Source organism: Coregonus clupeaformis, chromosome 40, assembly GCF_020615455.1.
Source record: "Coregonus clupeaformis isolate EN_2021a chromosome 40, ASM2061545v1, whole genome shotgun sequence".
NCBI lineage: Eukaryota > Metazoa > Chordata > Actinopteri > Salmoniformes > Salmonidae > Coregonus > Coregonus clupeaformis.
Window position 1 is genome coordinate 19,377,482 of NC_059231.1, and position 18,570 is coordinate 19,396,051.

An 18,570-nucleotide genomic window follows, 5' to 3' on the forward strand; every position below is an offset into this window, starting at 1 on the left:
AGACAGTACACAGCCAGCCCAGACACCAGACAGTACACAGCCAGCCCAGACACCAGACAGTACACAGCCAGCCCAGACACCAGACAGTACACAGCCAGCCCAGACACCAGACAGTACACAGCCAGCCCAGACACCAGACAGTACACAGCCAGCCCAGACACCAGACAGTACACAGCCAGCCCAGACACCAGACAGTACACAGCCAGCCCAGACACCAGACAGTACACAGCCAGCCCAGACACCAGACAGTACACAGCCAGCCCAGACACCAGACAGTACACAGCCAGCCCAGACACCAGACAGTACACAGCCAGCCCAGACACCAGACAGTACACAGCCAGCCCAGACACCAGACAGTACACAGCCAGCCCAGACACCAGACAGTACACAGCCAGCCTAGACACCAGACAGTACACAGCCAGCCTAGACACCAGACAGTACACAGCCAGCCCAGACACCAGACAGTACACAGCCAGCCCAGACACCAGACAGTACACAGCCAGCCTAGACACCAGACAGTACACAGCCAGCCCAGACACCAGACAGTACACAGCCAGCCCAGACACCAGACAGTACACAGCCAGCCCAGACACCAGACAGTACACAGCCAGCCCAGACACCAGACAGTACACAGCCAGCCCAGACACCAGACAGTACACAGCCAGCCCAGACACCAGACAGTACACAGCCAGCCCAGACACCAGACAGTACACAGCCAGCCCAGACACCAGACAGTACACAGCCAGCCCAGACACCAGACAGTACACAGCCAGCCCAGACACCAGACAGTACACAGCCAGCCCAGACACCAGACAGTACACAGCCAGCCCAGACACCAGACAGTACACAGCCAGCCCAGACACCAGACAGTACACAGCCAGCCCAGACACCAGACAGTACACAGCCAGCCCAGACACCAGACAGTACACAGCCAGCCCAGACACCAGACAGTACACAGCCAGCCTAGACACCAGACAGTACACAGCCAGCCTAGACACCAGACAGTACACAGCCAGCCCAGACACCAGACAGTACACAGCCAGCCCAGACACCAGACAGTACACAGCCAGCCCAGACACCAGACAGTACACAGCCAGCCCAGACACCAGACAGTACACAGCCAGCCCAGACACCAGACAGTACACAGCCAGCCTAGACACCAGACAGTACACAGCCAGCCTAGACACCAGACAGTACACAGCCAGCCCAGACACCAGACAGTACACAGCCAGCCCAGACACCAGACAGTACACAGCCAGCCTAGACACCAGACAGTACACAGCCAGCCCAGACACCAGACAGTACACAGCCAGCCCAGACACCAGACAGTACACAGCCAGCCCAGACACCAGACAGTACACAGCCAGCCCAGACACCAGACAGTACACAGCCAGCCCAGACACCAGACAGTACACAGCCAGCCCAGACACCAGACAGTACACAGCCAGCCCAGACACCAGACAGTACACAGCCAGCCCAGACACCAGACAGTACACAGCCAGCCCAGACACCAGACAGTACACAGCCAGCCCAGACACCAGACAGTACACAGCCAGCCTAGACACCAGACAGCTACATAGACATGCCAACACCACAGAACCACAGACAGCTGATATAATAGCAGCATGCAGTTAGATCCCTTTAACACACTGGTACCGGTTCATGCCCAGACCAAGGCGCGGTTTTCCCAAAAGTATCTTTAGGTTAAGTTCATCGTTAGAACCATATGGTTCTAAGATGAACTTAACCTTAAGATGCTTTTGGGAAATCGGGCCCAGACCTGTAGACCTACCGTTCTCATCCAACGTCTGAACACTGGCCCCCCTGGACAGCAGCTCCTGGACAGCCTGCTTCAGACCACTACGGGCCGCTAGGTGGAGGGGCCTGGGAGGGACAGACAAATCAGAAAGATTGTAGTGGTTCTGTAGTGGGGAGGGGCTAAATCTGCGGTTTCCGTTATTTTTATTTTTTTATCTAGACACTTGCACCTCAGAAGTAAATCGGAGGTAGCTAGCTAGCGCACGGCTCTGAGATTAACCATGTCCTATCTCTGACGAACACTTACGTCTGCAGTGCTGCGTTGGTGGCACCTATGAGAACAGTGTCCTTCAGCCTCTCCAGGATGAATAGTACACAGTCCTCCTTTCCCTGAGAGAGGAAGAGAGGAAGAGGAGGAAGAGAGGAAGATAGTGAAGAGAGGAAGAGGAGGAAGAGAGGAAGTGAGTGAAGAGAGGAAGAGAGGTAGATATTGAAGAGGGAAGAGAGGAAGATAGTGAAGAGAGGAAGAGAGGTAGATAGTGAAGAGGGAAGAGAGGAAGAGAGGAAGAGAGGTAGAGAGGTAGAGAGGAAGAGAGGTAGAGAGGAAGATAGGAAGAGAGGAAGAGAGGAAGAGAGGTAGAGAGGAAGAGGTAGAGAGGAAGAGAGGAAGATAGTGAAGAGAGGGAAGAGAGGAAGAGAAGAAGATAGTGAAGAGAGGAAGAGAAGAAGAGGGGAAGATATGAAGAGAGGTAGATAGTGAAGAGGGAAGAGAGGAAGAGAGGGAAGAGGGAAGAGCGGAAGAGAGGTAGAGAGGTAGAGAGGAAGAGAAGAAGATAGTGAAGTGGGAAGAGAGGAAGAGAGGTAGATAGTGAAGAGAGGAAGAGAGGAAGATAGGAAGATAGGGAAGAGGGAAGAGAGGAAGAGAGTGAAGTGGGAAGAGAGGAAGATAGGTAGATAGTGAAGAGAGGAAGATAGGAAGATAGGGAAGAGGGAAGAGAGGAAGAGAGTGAAGAGAGGAAGAGAGTGAAGAGGGAAGAGAGGAAGAGAGGTAGATAGTGAAGAGGGAAGAGGGAAGCGAGGAAGAGAGGTAGATAGTGAAGAGAGGAAGAGAGTGAAGAGGGAAGAGAGGAAGAGAGGAAGAGAGTGAAGAGGGAAGAGAGGAAGAGAGGAAGAGAGGGAAGAGAGGAAGAGAGGAAGAGAGGAAGAGAGGAAGAGAGTGAAGAGGGAAGAGAGGTAGATAGTGAAGAGGGAAGAGAGGAAGAGAGTGAAGTGGGAAGAGAGGAAGAGAGGTAGATAGAAAGAGAGGAAGATAGAAAGAGAGGAAGAGAGGAAGATAGAAAGAGAGGGAAGAGGGAAGAGAGGAAGAGAGGAAGATAGTGAAGAGAGGAAGAGAGTGAAGAGGGAAGAGAGGAAGAGAGGAAGAGAGTGAAGAGGGAAGAGAGGAAGAGAGGTAGATAGTGAAGAGGGAAGAGAGGAAGAGAGTGAAGTGGGAAGAGAGGAAGAGAGGTAGATAGTGAAGAGAGGAAGAGAGGAAGATAGAAAGAGAGGAAGAGAGGAAGATAGAAAGAGAGGGAAGAGGGAAGAGAGGAAGATAGTGAAGAGAGGAAGAGAGTGAAGAGGGAAGAGAGGAAGAGAGGAAGAGAGTGAAGAGGGAAGAGAGGAAGAGAGGTAGATAGTGAAGAGAGGAAGAGAGGAAGAGAGGAAGATAGGAAGAGAGGAAGAGAGGAAGAGAGGAAGATAGGAAGAGAGGGAAGAGAGGAAGAGAGGAAGATAGTGAAGGGAGGAAGAGAGTGAAGAGGGAAGAGAGGAAGAGAGGAAGAGTGAAGAGGGAAGAGAGGAAGGGAGGTAGATAGTGAAGAGAGGAAGAGAGGAAGATAGTGAAGAGGGAAGAGAGGAAGAGAGGTAGATAGTGAAGAGAGGAAGAGAGGTAGATAGTGAAGAGGGAAGAGAGGAAGAGAGGTAGATAGTGAAGAGAGGAAGAGAGGAAGAGAGGAAGATAGGAAGATAGTGAAGAGGGGAAGAGAGGAAGATGAGGAAGAGAGGAAGATAGTGAAGAGGGAAGAGAGGAAGATAGTGAAGAGGGAAAAGAGGAAGAGAGGAAGATAGTGAAGAGGGAAGAGAGGAAGAGAGGTAGATAGTGAAGAGGGAAGAGATGAAGAGAGGTAGATAGTGAAGAGAGGTAGAGAGTGAAGAGGGAAGAGAGGAAGATGAGGAAGAGAGGAAGATAGTGAAGAGGGAAGAGAGGAAGATAGTGAAGAGGGAAGAGAGGAAGATAGTGAAGATGGAAGAGAGGAAGAGAGGTAGATAGTGAAGAGGGAAGAGAGGGAGAGAGGAAGAGAGGTAGATAGTGAAGAGGGAAGAGAGGGAGAGAGGAAGAGAGTGAAGAGGGAAGAGAGGAAGAGAGGTAGATAGTGAAGAGAGGAAGAGAGGTAGATAGTGAAGAGGGAAGAGAGGAAGAGAGGAAGAGAGTGAAGCCAAATAAATGTTACATTCTTTTCATATATAATACACTATTTGTAAATATGGAGTTTGAATGTGGTACAAATGTCATGTCAAAGAAATAGGGAGAGAAATCCCCCCTAGTGGACACTCACGCTACTGCAGGCCAGGTGGAGGGCCGTGTTGCCATTCTGGTCCACCAAACCCAGGCTGGCGTTGGCACTGGTCAGCAGCAGCTCTACAGCCCCGACTCCTCCCTTCTCTGCAGCCATCATCAGCGCACTGCGCCCTGATTGGTCCACAGCATCCACAGGTGCATCATGGGCCAGGAGCAGCTGGACACAGTCCACATTACCAGAGAACGCTGCAGCATGGAGTGGAGTCCTGAGAGATGGAGGGGGGGTGGGATGTGTGAGAAGAGGAAAATGAACAGAAGGAGGAATAGAGAAAAAAAAACGTGGAAATTAGTGATTGAGGAATTGAGGACAGGCTGTGTGATACAGCTGTCTGATGCAGGGATGTGATGACCTACCGATCCTTAGCATCCTTACAGCTGGCCATTTCTGATCCCATGGCCTCCAGCAGTAGTGAGGCACAGGGTTCATGATCATTCACCCTGAGAACCAAAACAGAACATAAACACTGAGATCCATGAGGCAAACTACAGTCAACACTGAGGTCTATAGTCAACACTGAGGTCTACAGTCAACACTGAGGTCTAATAGTCAACACTGAGGTCTACAGTCAACACTGAGGTCTAATAGTCAACACTGAGGTCTAATAGTCAACACTGAGGTCTAATAGTCAACACTGAGGTCTACAGTCAACACTGAGGTCTACAGTCAACACTAAGGTCTAATAGTCAACACTGAGGTCTAATAGTCAACAAGTCAACACTGAGGTCTAATAGTCAACACTGAGGTCTATGGGCAACGCTGAGGTCTATAGTCAACACTGAGGTCTATAGTCAACACTGAGGTCTATAGTCAACACTGAGGTCTAATAGTCAACACTGAGGTCTAATAGTCAACACTGAGGTCTAATAGTCAACACTGAGGTCTACAGTCAACACTGAGGTCTACAGTCAACACTGAGGTCTAATAGTCAACACTGAGGTCTAATAGTCAACAAGTCAACACTGAGGTCTAATAGTCAACACTGAGGTCTATGGGCAACGCTGAGGTCTATAGTCAACACTGAGGTCTATAGTCAACACTGAGGTCTATAGTCAACACTGAGGTCTATAGTCAACACTGAGGTCTATAGTCAACACTGAGGTCTATAGTCAACACTGAGGTCTATAGTCAACACTGTGCATTATATATTTTATCAATAAGGACAATAAATGTGAAGACTTACACAGCACAGTGCAGGGGAGTGAAGGGGTTCCCATCGATACAGCGACAACCTTTCTGCTCCAGCAGTACCTCCACACAGCCCTCGTGACCTGGACACACAAATAAGATTATTAGAAGATGCACACATAAAAGGTATTCCACATAAAAGGTATTCCACGTAAAAGGTATTCCATGTAAAATGTATTCCACATAAAAGGTATTCCACGTAAAAGGTATTCCACATAAAAGTTATTCCACATAAAAGGTATTCCACATAAAAGGTATTCCACGTAAAAAGGTATTCCACATAAAAGGTATTCCACATAAAAGGTAGACTAAATAGCCTTGGTTTCTCAAATGACTGCCTCGCCTGGTTCACCAACTACTTCTCAGATAGAGTTCAATGTGTCAAATCGGAGGGCATGTTGTCTGGACCTATGTCAGTCTCTATGGGGGTGCCACAGGGTTCAATTCTTGGGCCGACTCTTTTCTCGGTGTATATCAATGATGTCGCTCTTGCTACTGGTGACTCTCAGATCCACCTCTACGCAGACGACACCATTTTGTATACATCTGGCCCTTCATTGGACACTGTGTTAACAAACCTCCAAACGAGCTTCAATGCCATACAACACTCCTTCAGTAGCCTCCAACTGCTCTTAAACACTAGTAAAACTAAATGCATGCTCTTCAATCGAACGCTGCTGGCACCCGCCCACCCGACTAGAATCACTACTCTCGACGGGTCTGACCTAGAGTATGTGGACAACTACAAATACCTAGGTGTCTGGTTAGACTGTAAACTCTCCTTCCAGACTCACATTAAGAATCTCCAATCCAAAGTTAAATCTAGAATCGGCTTCCTATTTCGCAACAAAGCCTCCTTCACTCATGATGCCAAACATGCCCTCGTAAAAAAACGGACTATCCTACCGATCCTTGATTTCGGCGATGTCATTTACAAAATAGCCTCCAACACTCTACGCAAATTGGATGTAGTCTATCACAGTGCCATATACTACCCACCACTGTGACCTATTCGCTCTCGTTGGCTGGTCCTCACTACATATTCGTCGCCAAACCCACTGGCTCCAGGCCATCTATAAATCACTGCTAGGCAAATCCCCGCCTTTTCTTAGCTCATTGGTCACCATAGCAACACCCACCCGTAGTATGCGCTCCAGCAGGTATATCTCACTGGTCATCCCCAAAGCCAACACCTCCTTTGGCCGCCATTCCTTCCAGTTCTCTGCTGCTAATGACTGGAACGAATTGCAAAAATCTCTGAAGCTGGAGACTCTTATCTCCCTCACTAACTTTAAGCATCAGTTGTCAGAGCACCTTACCGATCACTGCACCTGTACACAGCCCATCTGAAATTAGCCCGCCCAACTACCTCATCCCCATATTGTTATTTATTTTGCTAATTTGCACCCCAGTATCTCTATTTGCACATCATCTCTTGCACATCTATCATTCCAGTGTTAATACTAATTGTAATTATTTTGCACTATAGCCTATATATTGCCTTACCTCCATAACTTGCTACATTTGCACACACTGTATATATATTTTCTGTTGTATTTTTGACTTTGTTTTGTTTTACCCCATATGTAACTCTGTGTTGTTGTTTTTATCGCACTGCTTTGCTTTATCTTGGCCAGGTCGCAGTTGTAAATGAGAACTTGTTCTCAACTGGCTTACCTGGTTAAATAAAGGTTAAATAAATAAATATGCATACAGACAAAACCCTCAGGCACACTGAATGAGATTCAGACTACAAAGCCATGGTTTGATGCAGGCCTGCAGTAGATTGGTTTAGTAACTGACCATAGTAGCAGGCCCAGTGCAGGGGGGTGTACCCCTGGTGGTCTCGGAGGGGAGGCATGGGCAGTTCAGAACAGGCCATACTCAGCAGCTCAGCGAGCCAGGATGCGTGGCCCCTCGCTGCAGCCAGATGGAGGGCTGTTCGGCCCCTGGAGTCCCCCAGCAACACAGAGGCCTCCTGCTCCAACAGACACTGGACACACTCCTCCTGACCACACAGCAACTGGGCGAGGGGCAGGAAGAGAGGAGGGAGAGAGTGGGGGAATGGAAGAATGAGAGAGAGACAGAGGTCACCTTTAAACTTTTAGACTGGACAAAGAGATCACGTTCTTACAAGCTGCTTAGAATTCAGTACAATCACAGACATGACCAGTCACAGACATGACCAGTCACAGACATGACCAGTCACAGACATGACCAATCAGACATGACCAGTCACACATTTACAGCCATACAAACACACAGACGCTCGTGCCTAAAGTACACACACACACACTGACCCCCAGGTGCAGGGCGGTCAGGCCATGGCTGTCTGTTATGTCTACAGCAGCCTCTCTCTCCAGCAGCAGAGACACAGCGTCCACATGTCCCCCTGCCACCGCCAGCATCAGAGGAGTCCTGACAGGAACAGAGAGGGGACAGTCAGAGCGGGACAAAGGGATCGGTAGACACATCCCCAAACCAATCCCTAGCCCCCACGGACCAGTATTATAGGCTAGGTAGAATGTTTGCCATATTGCTCACCTCCATCCAATCAGATCTGAAAGGACTGGATGGGTGTAAGCAATAGGGAGAAAAGTGAGAGCAAGACATTCCCATTTTATTTATACCCTTCCAGTCCCTACAGATTGGTCAACTTACTGTCCCCGAGAGTCTGCAGCATCCACCAGGTCTGCACTATCCTGGTCGTCCAGCAGGAGGCGGACACACGACGTATGACCATTCATCACTGAGGACAGAGAAGGAGAGACATGAGAATAAGAGAGAAACAGACAGACAGACACACAGAAAGACAAAGAGACAGAAAGACAAGAGACAGAAAGAAAACAGACAGAAATACAGAGACAGAGAGACAGAAAGACAACAGACAGAAAGACAGAGACAAGAGACAGAGAGACAGAAAGACAACAGACAGAAAGACAGAGACAGAGAGACAAGAGAAAGAGAGACAGAAAGACAACAGACAGAAAGACAGAGACAGAGAGACAAGAGACAGAAAGACAACAGACAGAAAGACAGAGACAGAGAGACAAGAGAGACAGAGACAGCAAGACAGAGACAGAAAGACAAGAGACAGAGAGACAGAGACAGAGAGACAGAGAGACAGAGAGACAAGAGACAGAAAGACAATAGACAGAGAGACAGAGACAGAAAGACAAGAGACAGAAAGACAAGAGACAGAGAGACAGAGAGACAGAGACAGAAAGACAGAGAGACAGAGAGACAGAGAGAGAGACAGAAAGACAGAGACAGAAAGACAGAGACAGAAAGACAACAGACAGAAAGACAGAGACAGAGAGACAGAAAGACAAGAGACAGAGAGACAGAGACAGAGAGAGATGGAAAGACGGAGAGGAAACTGAGTATAGAACTACTGCACACAGACCACACAAAAGAGTACTTCAAATTCTCACACACACAACACACACAGTGGTCTCCATTACCTGCTAGGTGTACGGGGGTGCGTCCCCTGTTGGTGTCTGTGGTGCGTGGCGAGGCCCCCTGGCTGAGAAGGGTGTGGACACAGTCAGTGTGGCCCCGGAGGGCTGCTAGGGCCAGGGGAGTACGACCAGCCTCGTCCCCCTGGTCTACCTCCTTCTCCCCTTGCAGCAACACCTCCAGAGCCTGGGCATGGCCGTGGTACGCCTGGGGGACAGGGGAGACAGACAACACACTACACAATCACCAGCTGTTGGCATTCAAAGACACTATAGTCTGTACAATGTACACTCTGTGTGTATGTGTGGTAATGTATGTATGGCTGTATGTACGGTGCTTTCAGAAAGTATTCACACCCCTTAACATTTTCCACATTTTGTTGTGTTACAGCCTGAATTTAAAATGGATTACATTTTGATTTTGTATCACTGGCCTACACACAATACCCCATAACGCCAAAGTGGAATTATGTTTTTAGAAATTTTTACAAATTAATTAGAAATGAAAAGCTGAAATGTCTTGAGTCAATAAGTATTCAACCCCTTTGTTATGGCAAGCATAAATACATTCAGGAGTAAAAATGTGCTTAACAAGTCACATAATAAGTTGCATGGACACACTCTGTGTGCAATAATAGTGTTTAACATGATTTTTGAATGACTACCTCATCTCTGTAACCCAAACAAATAATGATCTGTAAGGTCCCTCAGTCGAGCAGTGCATTTTAAACACAGATTCAACCACAAAGACCAGGGAGGTTTTCCAATGCCTCGTAAAGAAAGGTACCTATTGGTAGATGAAAAACAAAAAAAAGCAGACATTGAATATCCTTTTGAGCATGGTGAAGTTATTCATTACAATTTGGATGGTGTATCAATACACCCAGTCACTCCAAAGATACAGGCGTTCTTCCTAACTCAGTTGCCGGAGAGGAAGGTAACCACTCAGGGATTTCACCATGAGGCCAACGGTAACTTTAAAACAGTTACTGAGTTTAATGGCTGTGATAGGAGAAAACTGAGGATGGATCCACAACATTGTAGTTACTCCACAATACTAACCTAAATGACAGAGTGAAAAGAAGGAAGCCTGTACAGAATACAAATATTCCAAAACATGCATCCTGTTTGCAGAAAATGTGGCTAAGAAATTAACTTTTTGTCCTGAATACAAAGCATTATGTTTGGGGCAAATCCAACAAAACAAGTCACTGAGTACCATTCTTCATATTTTCAAGCATGGTGGTGGCTCTGCATCATGTTATGGGTATGCTATTCCAGAAACGGAATAGAGCTAATCACAGGCAAAATCCTAGAGGAAAACCTGGTTCAGTCTGCTTTCCGGCAGACACCAGGAGGCAAATTCACCTTTCAGCAGCACAATAACCTAAAACACAAGGCCAAATATACACTGGAGTTGGTTACCAAGATGACAGTGAATGTTCCTGAGTGGAATGTTCCTGAGTTTTCACTTAAAATCGGCTTGAAAATCTATGGCAAGACTTTAAAATGGCTGTCAAGCAATGATCAACAACCAACTTGACAGAGCTTGAAGAATTTTAAAAAGAATAATGTGCAAATATTGTCCAGGTATGCAAAGCTCTTCGAGACTTACCCAGAAAGACTCACAGCTGTAATCGCTGCCAAAGGTGATTCTAATGTGTATTGACTCAGGGGTGTGAATACTTATGTAAATTAGATATCTCTGTATTTCATTTTCAATAAATTTGCAAACATTTCTAAAAACATGTTTCCACTTTGTCATTATGGGGTATTCTGTGTAGATGGGTGAGATTTTTATTTATTTAATAAATGTTGAATTCAGGCTGTAACACAACAAAATGTGGAATAAGTCAAGGGGTGTGAATACTTCCTAAAGGCACTGTACATGATAACGCTAGTTATCTGTTTTTTCTGACCACGTGCCATGACCATAAAAATTATAGGTTTTTCCTGCTCAGGTCACAAGATCAGGAAAAAAACTCTTTGCCCCAATTATAATACATGGCAGTGTATGACATTATGCATGGCTAGAGTGGATGTGATAATGCATGGCTAGAGTGGATATGTGATAATGACTCACAGCGAGGTGCAGGGGGCTCCGGGCACCGACAAAGTCTGGGTCTTCCTGGTGACTCTCGCCTCTGTCCAACAGCTAAAACCACAACCACAGATTACCCAGTTCACATCAAAACAAATCATTTAAATTCCATAAGTGGTATTTGTGAGCTGTGTGTATTTATGGTATCTTTGAAATTGCAGTTGAAGTTCTACACACAGATACATTGTTGACTAGCATGTAGCATAGAAAATGTAGCATAAGCGTGTGTATGCACGTGCATGCACTCACCAGCTCCAGGCAATGTCTGTGGCCATAGGCTGCAGCATAGTGGACAGGACTGTAACCCTGCTTATCTTTCAGAGAGGCAGTAGCACCACTTTGCAACAGGAAGTCTAGACATCTAGTACAAAAACATACAATATCGTCAGACACAAACACTTCAATGTGTTATTAAAAAGTTAAAGCCTCAGACAGAGAGGATATGAGGGAGAGAGAGAGAGATGTTTTATAGACACACGCAACGGTTATTCAAACGAGCTGAGCGAGAGAGACAATGACAGAAGATATTGTCTGTCTGAACTGGTCTGTGTGCATAGAGTAGAGAAAGAGAGAGAGAAAGAGAGAGAGAAAGAGAGAGAAAGAGAAAGAGAGGGACGTTCTCAAACAGTCCGAACCATAGGCACGCTTTGCACTGAGCCATAGTCTGTGCTGACTGACTACCTGTATGCCCAGATAGAGGCAGTTATACTCACAGTGCAGCCTCCTTCTCCTTCTCTGCCTGCACCCCTTCACTCTCTGGCACCAGAGTCTGACGTCGCCTTTACAACACAAGACACACAACAAATCAAATCAAATTTGATTTGTCACATGCGCCGAATACAACAGGTGTAGACCTTACCGTGAAATGCTTACTTACAGCCCTTAACCAACAATTTAAAATAAACTAAAGTAAAAATTTTTATAAAAAGTAACACAATAAAATAACAATAACAAGGCAATATACAGGGGGTACCGGTACCGAGTCAATGTGCGGGGGTACAGGTTAGTCGAGGTAATTTGTACATGTAGGTAGGGGTACAGTGACTATGCATAGATAATAAACAGCGAGTAGTAGCAGTGTTCAGAAGTTCTACACAGAGAACGATTAAGACATTCTCTAGATTTTTTTTTTCTTCTCACAAATGTTAATCTTACAGCCTAATTTCAGACAAAAAACTTTTTTGAACATGTAAATCAAGTCTGAGAATTTGGCCATTACAGGCTTCCATAGGGCACTCAAGATAAGTGTTTGTTAGCGCATAGCTTAGGCCAAAATAAATCCTATGGGAAAAGTGGGGGAATTCCTATTCTCTTTGGTATCTCCAATGTATATTCCCTAGATCAGGGTTCCCCAAACTCGGTCCTGGCCGCCCAGGTGCACATTTCGGTTTTTTCCCTAGCACTACACAGCTGATTCAAAGAACCAACTCATCATCAAGCTTTGATTATTTGAGTCAGCTGTGTAGTGCTAGGGCAAAAACCAAAACGTGTACCCATGGGGGTCCCAGGTCCGAGTTTGGGAAACCGTGCCCTAGATGGACTTTCCATCTGATTATTCAGGGGGGTATTCAGGGTTATTTAGCGTCTACAGCTGTGCTACTCTGAATTTCCTGGGATGGAACCAATCAGGGGTGTGAACACTGAACAGTCTGCTTTCATACATACAGACACCTATTCGAACGGCAGCTCAAAATTACATCAGGTAGCCATGGAAACAGAAGAGCTGCTTGCTTGGTCACCACAATAGAATTAGGAATTAGAATACCATTTAATTCAATCCACAGCCATACACTGGCTGAAGTCAGTTTATGATAGGACTTAAGTTGTAAATGCAACAAGTTCTGAATTTGCATCATATAATAGCACTCACATCTTTCCAAGAAAACAACATTTTTGACATTTATGGTCTGTTTACATCTTTTAGAGGCTATTTATACAGAAAAATTGTATAAACCCATATAAACTGTATTTATAATTATATGACAATATTTTAGATTGACAATAATTCTATTAGACAATTTCGGACATATCATGTCTTACTTTTACTGTCCTGCATAAGTCAAATCAGTATTATGCCTCTACTACCATTCATTCCAATTAGACTGCTATTTTCAACCCATTCTGGAATTTTGAAGGTTTATGACATAGTCCCTCTAATAATTTAACAGGATCTCTATGGTCACCACCAAAAACTGTACAGCTAATTTTACCTGGCCTCAGTGGCCTGACTCTCCATTAGTATTTTGCTTGCATATGATAGATAGCAGCATATACAGTGCATTCGGAAAGTATTCAGACCCCTTGACTTTTTCCACATTTTGTTACGTTACAGCCTTATTCTAAAATGGATTCAATTGTTTTTTCCCCCCTCATCAATCTACACACAATACCCTGTAATGACGAAGCAAAAACTGTTTTTATGAAATTTTTGCAAATGTATACAAAATAAATAAACTGAAATATCACATTCACATAAGTATTCAGACCCTTTACTCAGTACTTTGTTGAAGCACCTTTGGCAGCGATTACAGCCTTCAGTCTTCTTGTGTATGATGCTACAAGCTTGGCACACCTGTATTTGGGGAGTTTCTCCCATTCTTCTCTGCAGATCCTCTCAAGCTTTTTCAGGTTGGATGGGTCGATGCACAGCTATTTTCAGGTCTCTTCAGGGATGTTCGATCAGGTTCAAGTCCAGGCTCTGGCTGGGCCACTCAAGGACATTCAGAGACTTGTCCCAAAGCCACTCCTGCATTGTCTTGGCTGTGTGGTTAGGGTCGTTGTCCTGTTGGAAGGTGAACCTTAGCCCCAGTCTGAGGTCCTGAGCGCTCTGGAGCAGGTTTTCATTAAGGATCTCTCTGTACTTTGCCTCAATCCTTTCCCTCGATCCTGACTAGTCTCCCAGTCCCTGTTGCTAAAAAACATCCCCACAGCATGTTGCTGCCACCACCATGCTTCACCATAGGGATGGTGCCAGGTTTCCTCCAGACATGACGCTTGGCATTCAGGCCAAAGAGTTCAATCTTGGTTCCATCAGACCAGAGAATCTTGTTTCTCATGGTCTGAGAGTCCTTTAGGTGCCTTTTGGCAAACTCCAAGCGGGCTGTCATGTGCCTTTTACTGAGGAGTGCCTTCCGTCTGGCCACTCTACCATAAAGGCCTGATTGGTGGAGTGCTGCAGAGATGGTTGTCCTTCTGGAAGGTTCTCCCATCTCCACAGAGGAACTCTGGAGCTCTGTCAGAATGACCATCAGGTTCTTGGTCACCTCCCTGGCCAAGGCCCTTCTCACCCGAATGCTCAGTTTGGCCGGGCGGCCAGTTCTAGGAAGAGTCTTGGTGGTCCCAAACTTCTTCCATTTAAGAATGATGGAGGCCACTTTGTTCTTGGGGACCTTCAATGCTGCAGACATTTTTTGATATGCTCCCCCAGATCTGTGCCTCTACACAATCCTGTCTCGGAGCTCTACGGACAATTCCTTCAACCTCATAGCTTGGTTTTTGCTCTGACATGCACTGTCAACTGTGGGACCTTATATAGACAGGTGTGTGCCTTTCCAAATCATGTCCAATCAATTTAATTTACCACAGGTGGACTCCAATCAAGTTGTAGAAACATCTCAAGGATGATCAATGAAAACAGGATGCACCTGAGCTCAATTTCGAGTCTCATAGCAAAGGGTCTGAATACTTCTGTAAATAAGGTATCTGTTTTTTATTTGCAAAAAAATCTACAAACCTGTTTTCGTTTTGTTATTATGGGGTATTGTGTGTAGATTGATGAGGAACATTTGTAATTTAATCCATTTTAGAATAAGGCTGTAACGTAACTAAATGTGGAAAAAGGGAAGGGGTCTGAATACTTTCCGAATGTGCTGTAGGAACCAGCTCAATCTTGTGGTCTTTAATCTCTGACCATTAACTGCTAAATGTCTTACCAAGCTTTCTGACCCCTGAATTTACATGCAGTTTGGAATATCAAACTGTAACATGAGTCATAGGTCCTAATGGTATCGTCAATGTATGGTCACTATGGGGTGAATCCTAACTTTTCACTTGCATGACTATATGGGAATTGAACTCTTAAGTGGAAGTTACGATTCGTCCCTAAGTCTGGTCAGTGAAGCTCACCTTCTGTCCAGGTCGGAGGCAGCAGCGTAGTGCAGGGCAGAGCGCCCCCACTGGTCAGTGGCGTTAATGCAGGTCCCACACGACTCCAGGGTCTCCAGGCACTGGTAGTGACGACTGGCTGCCGCATAGTGGAGAGGGGTCCTGGAGAGGGAGAGACACACACACGGACACACACACAGCAGGACAGTGTTATATGCTAGCACATTGAGTTGAGTCACACTCTTAAGAGAGCAAAAATGAAGAAGAGTAGATTAGAGGGTAGCTAGGCAACAACACCTCCACTACGCTGATCCTCAACACAGAGGGTAGACAACAACACCTCCACTACGCTGATCCTCAACACAGAGGGTAGGCAACAACACCTCCACTACGCTGATCTTCAACACAGAGGGTAGGCAACAACACCTCCACTACGCTGATCCTCAACACAGAGGGTAGGCAACAACACCTCCACTACGCTGATCCTCAACACAGAGGGTAGACAACAACACCTCCACTACGCTGATCCTCAACACAGAGGGTAGACAACAACACCTCCACTACGCTGATCCTCAACACAGAGGGTAGACAACAACACCTCCACTACGCTGATCCTCAACACAGAGGGTAGGCAACAACACCTCCACTACGCTGATCTTCAACACAGAGGGTAGGCAACAACACCTCCACTACGCTGATTTTCAACACAGAGGGTAGCCAACAACACCTCCACTACGCTGATCTTCAGAGGGTAGGCAACAACACCTCCACTACGCTGATCTTCAGAGGGTAGGCAACAACACCTCCACTACGCTGATCCTCAACACAGAGGGTAGGCTACAACACCTCCACTACACTGATTTTCAACACAGAGGGTAGCCAACAACACCTCCACTACGCTGATCTTCAGAGGGTAGGCAACAACACCTCCACTACGCTGATCTTCAGAGGGTAGGCAACAACACCTCCACTACACTGATCCTCAACACAGAGGGTAGGCAACAACACCTCCACTACGCTGATCTTCAGAGGGTAGGCAACAACACCTCCACTACGCTGATTTTCAACACAAAGGGTAGGCAACAACACCTCCACTACGCTGATCTTCAACACAGAGGGTAGGCAACAACACCTCCACTACGCTGACCCTCAATACAGAGGGTAGGCAACAACACCTCCACTACGCTGATCCTCAACAGAGGGTAAGCAACAACACCATCTCCACGCTGATCCTCACCACAGGGGCCCCACAGGGGTGTGTGCTCAGCCCCCTCCTGTACTCCCTGTTCACCCACAACTGCGTGGCCATGCACGTCTCTAACTCAATCATCAAGTTTGCTGACGACACAACAGTGGTAGGCCTGATTACCAACAATGACGAGACCGCCTACAGGGAGGAGGTTAGAGCCCTGGCGGAGTGGTGCCAGGAAAATAACCTCTCCCTCATTGTAGAAAAACAAAGGAGCTGATGGTGAACTACACGATACAGAAGAGGGAGCACGCCCCCATCCACATCGACAGGGCCACAGAGGAGAGGGTCAAAAGCTTCAAGTTCAATGATGACCTGAAATGGTCCCATCACACCGACACGTGGTGAAGAAGGCACAACAGCGCCTCTTCAACCTCAGGCGGCTGAAGAAATTTGGCATGCCCCCTAAGACCCTCACGAACTTCTACAGATGCACCATTGAGAGCATTCTGTCGGGCTGCATCACCGCCTGGTACGACAACTGCACCGCCCTCAACCGCATGGCTCTCCAGAGGGTGGTGTGGTCAGCCCAATGCATCACTGGGGGCACGCTGCCTGCCCTCCAGGGCACTTATAGCACTCGTGTCAAAGGAAGGCCAAGAAAATCATTAACAACCTCAGCCACCCGAGTGATGGTCTGTTCACTCTGCTACCATTTAACAGACAGAGACTGTACAGGTGCATCAAAGCTGGGACAGAGAGACTGAGAAACAGCTTCTATCCTCAGGCCATCAGACTGTTAAACAGCTATCACTAGCCGGCTACCTGTCCGGTACTCTGCCCTGCATCTTGAGACTAATGACCCATGCATATCAAGTAGTAATGGGGGGGGGTGAAATCAATAGTTAAATATTGCAATACTATTTTGGACGATATTATATCGATACTTTGACTCCAAGTATTTCCAGTATTTTACATCCTATAGCTTGTTCTCCATCTTCTTTTTAAATAGTGAGCCAATGTTTTCAGCACTTTTATTTGCACGATTGATATAAACTAGTTTTAATTATGGCTCTCTCTCATCTCTCTGCAACAGACACTATAGTAAGCAATATGTTTGGAACATCAAATCGCAATAAAATCATTGTATCGAATCGTAATACATATAGAATCGTGAGAATCACAATACATATCGTATCGGCACCTAAGTACGGTGATAATATCCTATCGTGAGGTCCCTGGCAATTCCTAGCCCTAATATAGAGCCATTGAACACTGGTCACCTCATATTCTGTTTATACTGTTGTTTACTCACTGTGTATGTACACTGAGTATACAAAACATTAAAGATGCACTATGCAGAAATTGTTCCGCCATTTCCTGGTTCCTAATATTCTAATAGTTCGCCTAATTTCAGTTTATGTGACAAAACAAGCAAGTATAGTGTAGAGAATCATTGTACCATCTAAATATATTTTCCATAACCAACAGTATTGTATTTTCAGCTGTTTGAAGCTGGTGAACAAAACTGAAAGTTAAAGATGCAAAAACAAAAACTTAAGCACGGGAAACATAGAAATAGCGCACATAGAACAGATCTACCGCTTCTTAGATTTGCTTTCAATGAGAATGACAGATCTATAACTCCCTTTTCTGTGTGAATGTGGTTGAGTCGTCCAAAAAGGTAACATTTATAGATAAAGGTAACATTTATAGATAAAGGTAACATTTATACATAAAGATAACATTTATAGATAAAGGTAACACCAATAATGTGCATACAATATAAACTCTTTCCATGACATAGACTGACCAGGTGAATCCAGCTGAAAGCTATGATCCCTTATTGATGTCACTTGTTAAATCCACTTTAAATCAGTGTAGATGAAGGGGAGGAGACAGGTTAAAGAAGGATTTTTAAGCCTTGACACAATTTAGACATGATTGTGTATGTGTGCCATTCAGACGGTGAATTGGCAAAACAAAATATTTAAGTGCCTTTGAACGGGGTATGGTAGTAGTTGCCAAGTGCACCGGTTTGTGTCAAGAACTGCAACGCTGCTGGTTTTTCACACAACAGTTTCCCGTGTGTATCAATAATGGTCCACTACCCAAAGGACATCCAGCCAACTTGACACAACTGTGGGAAGCATTGGA

At 45.9% G+C, this 18,570-nt stretch overlaps 1 protein-coding gene across 3 annotated transcripts in view; it reads right to left on the reverse strand.

Annotated features, from left to right (window-relative positions):
- Positions 1-18,570, reverse strand: part of LOC121554985 (serine/threonine-protein phosphatase 6 regulatory ankyrin repeat subunit B) — a 68,549-nt gene that overhangs the window by 1,902 nt on the left and 48,077 nt on the right. For all 3 annotated transcript variants that reach the window (XM_041868728.2, XM_041868727.2, XM_041868730.2), the window contains exons 14-26: positions 15,246-15,386; positions 11,834-11,899; positions 11,370-11,481; positions 11,103-11,174; positions 9,026-9,227; positions 8,223-8,310; positions 7,862-7,979; positions 7,365-7,584; positions 5,557-5,644; positions 4,730-4,813; positions 4,353-4,581; positions 2,066-2,148; positions 1,793-1,884 (exon numbers count right to left, since the gene is read on the reverse strand). In XM_041868728.2, the coding sequence (XP_041724662.1) occupies positions 1,793-1,884; positions 2,066-2,148; positions 4,353-4,581; positions 4,730-4,813; positions 5,557-5,644; positions 7,365-7,584; positions 7,862-7,979; positions 8,223-8,310; positions 9,026-9,227; positions 11,103-11,174; positions 11,370-11,481; positions 11,834-11,899; positions 15,246-15,386 (1,595 nt within the window). The remainder of the gene's footprint in view (positions 1-1,792; positions 1,885-2,065; positions 2,149-4,352; positions 4,582-4,729; positions 4,814-5,556; positions 5,645-7,364; positions 7,585-7,861; positions 7,980-8,222; positions 8,311-9,025; positions 9,228-11,102; positions 11,175-11,369; positions 11,482-11,833; positions 11,900-15,245; positions 15,387-18,570) is intronic.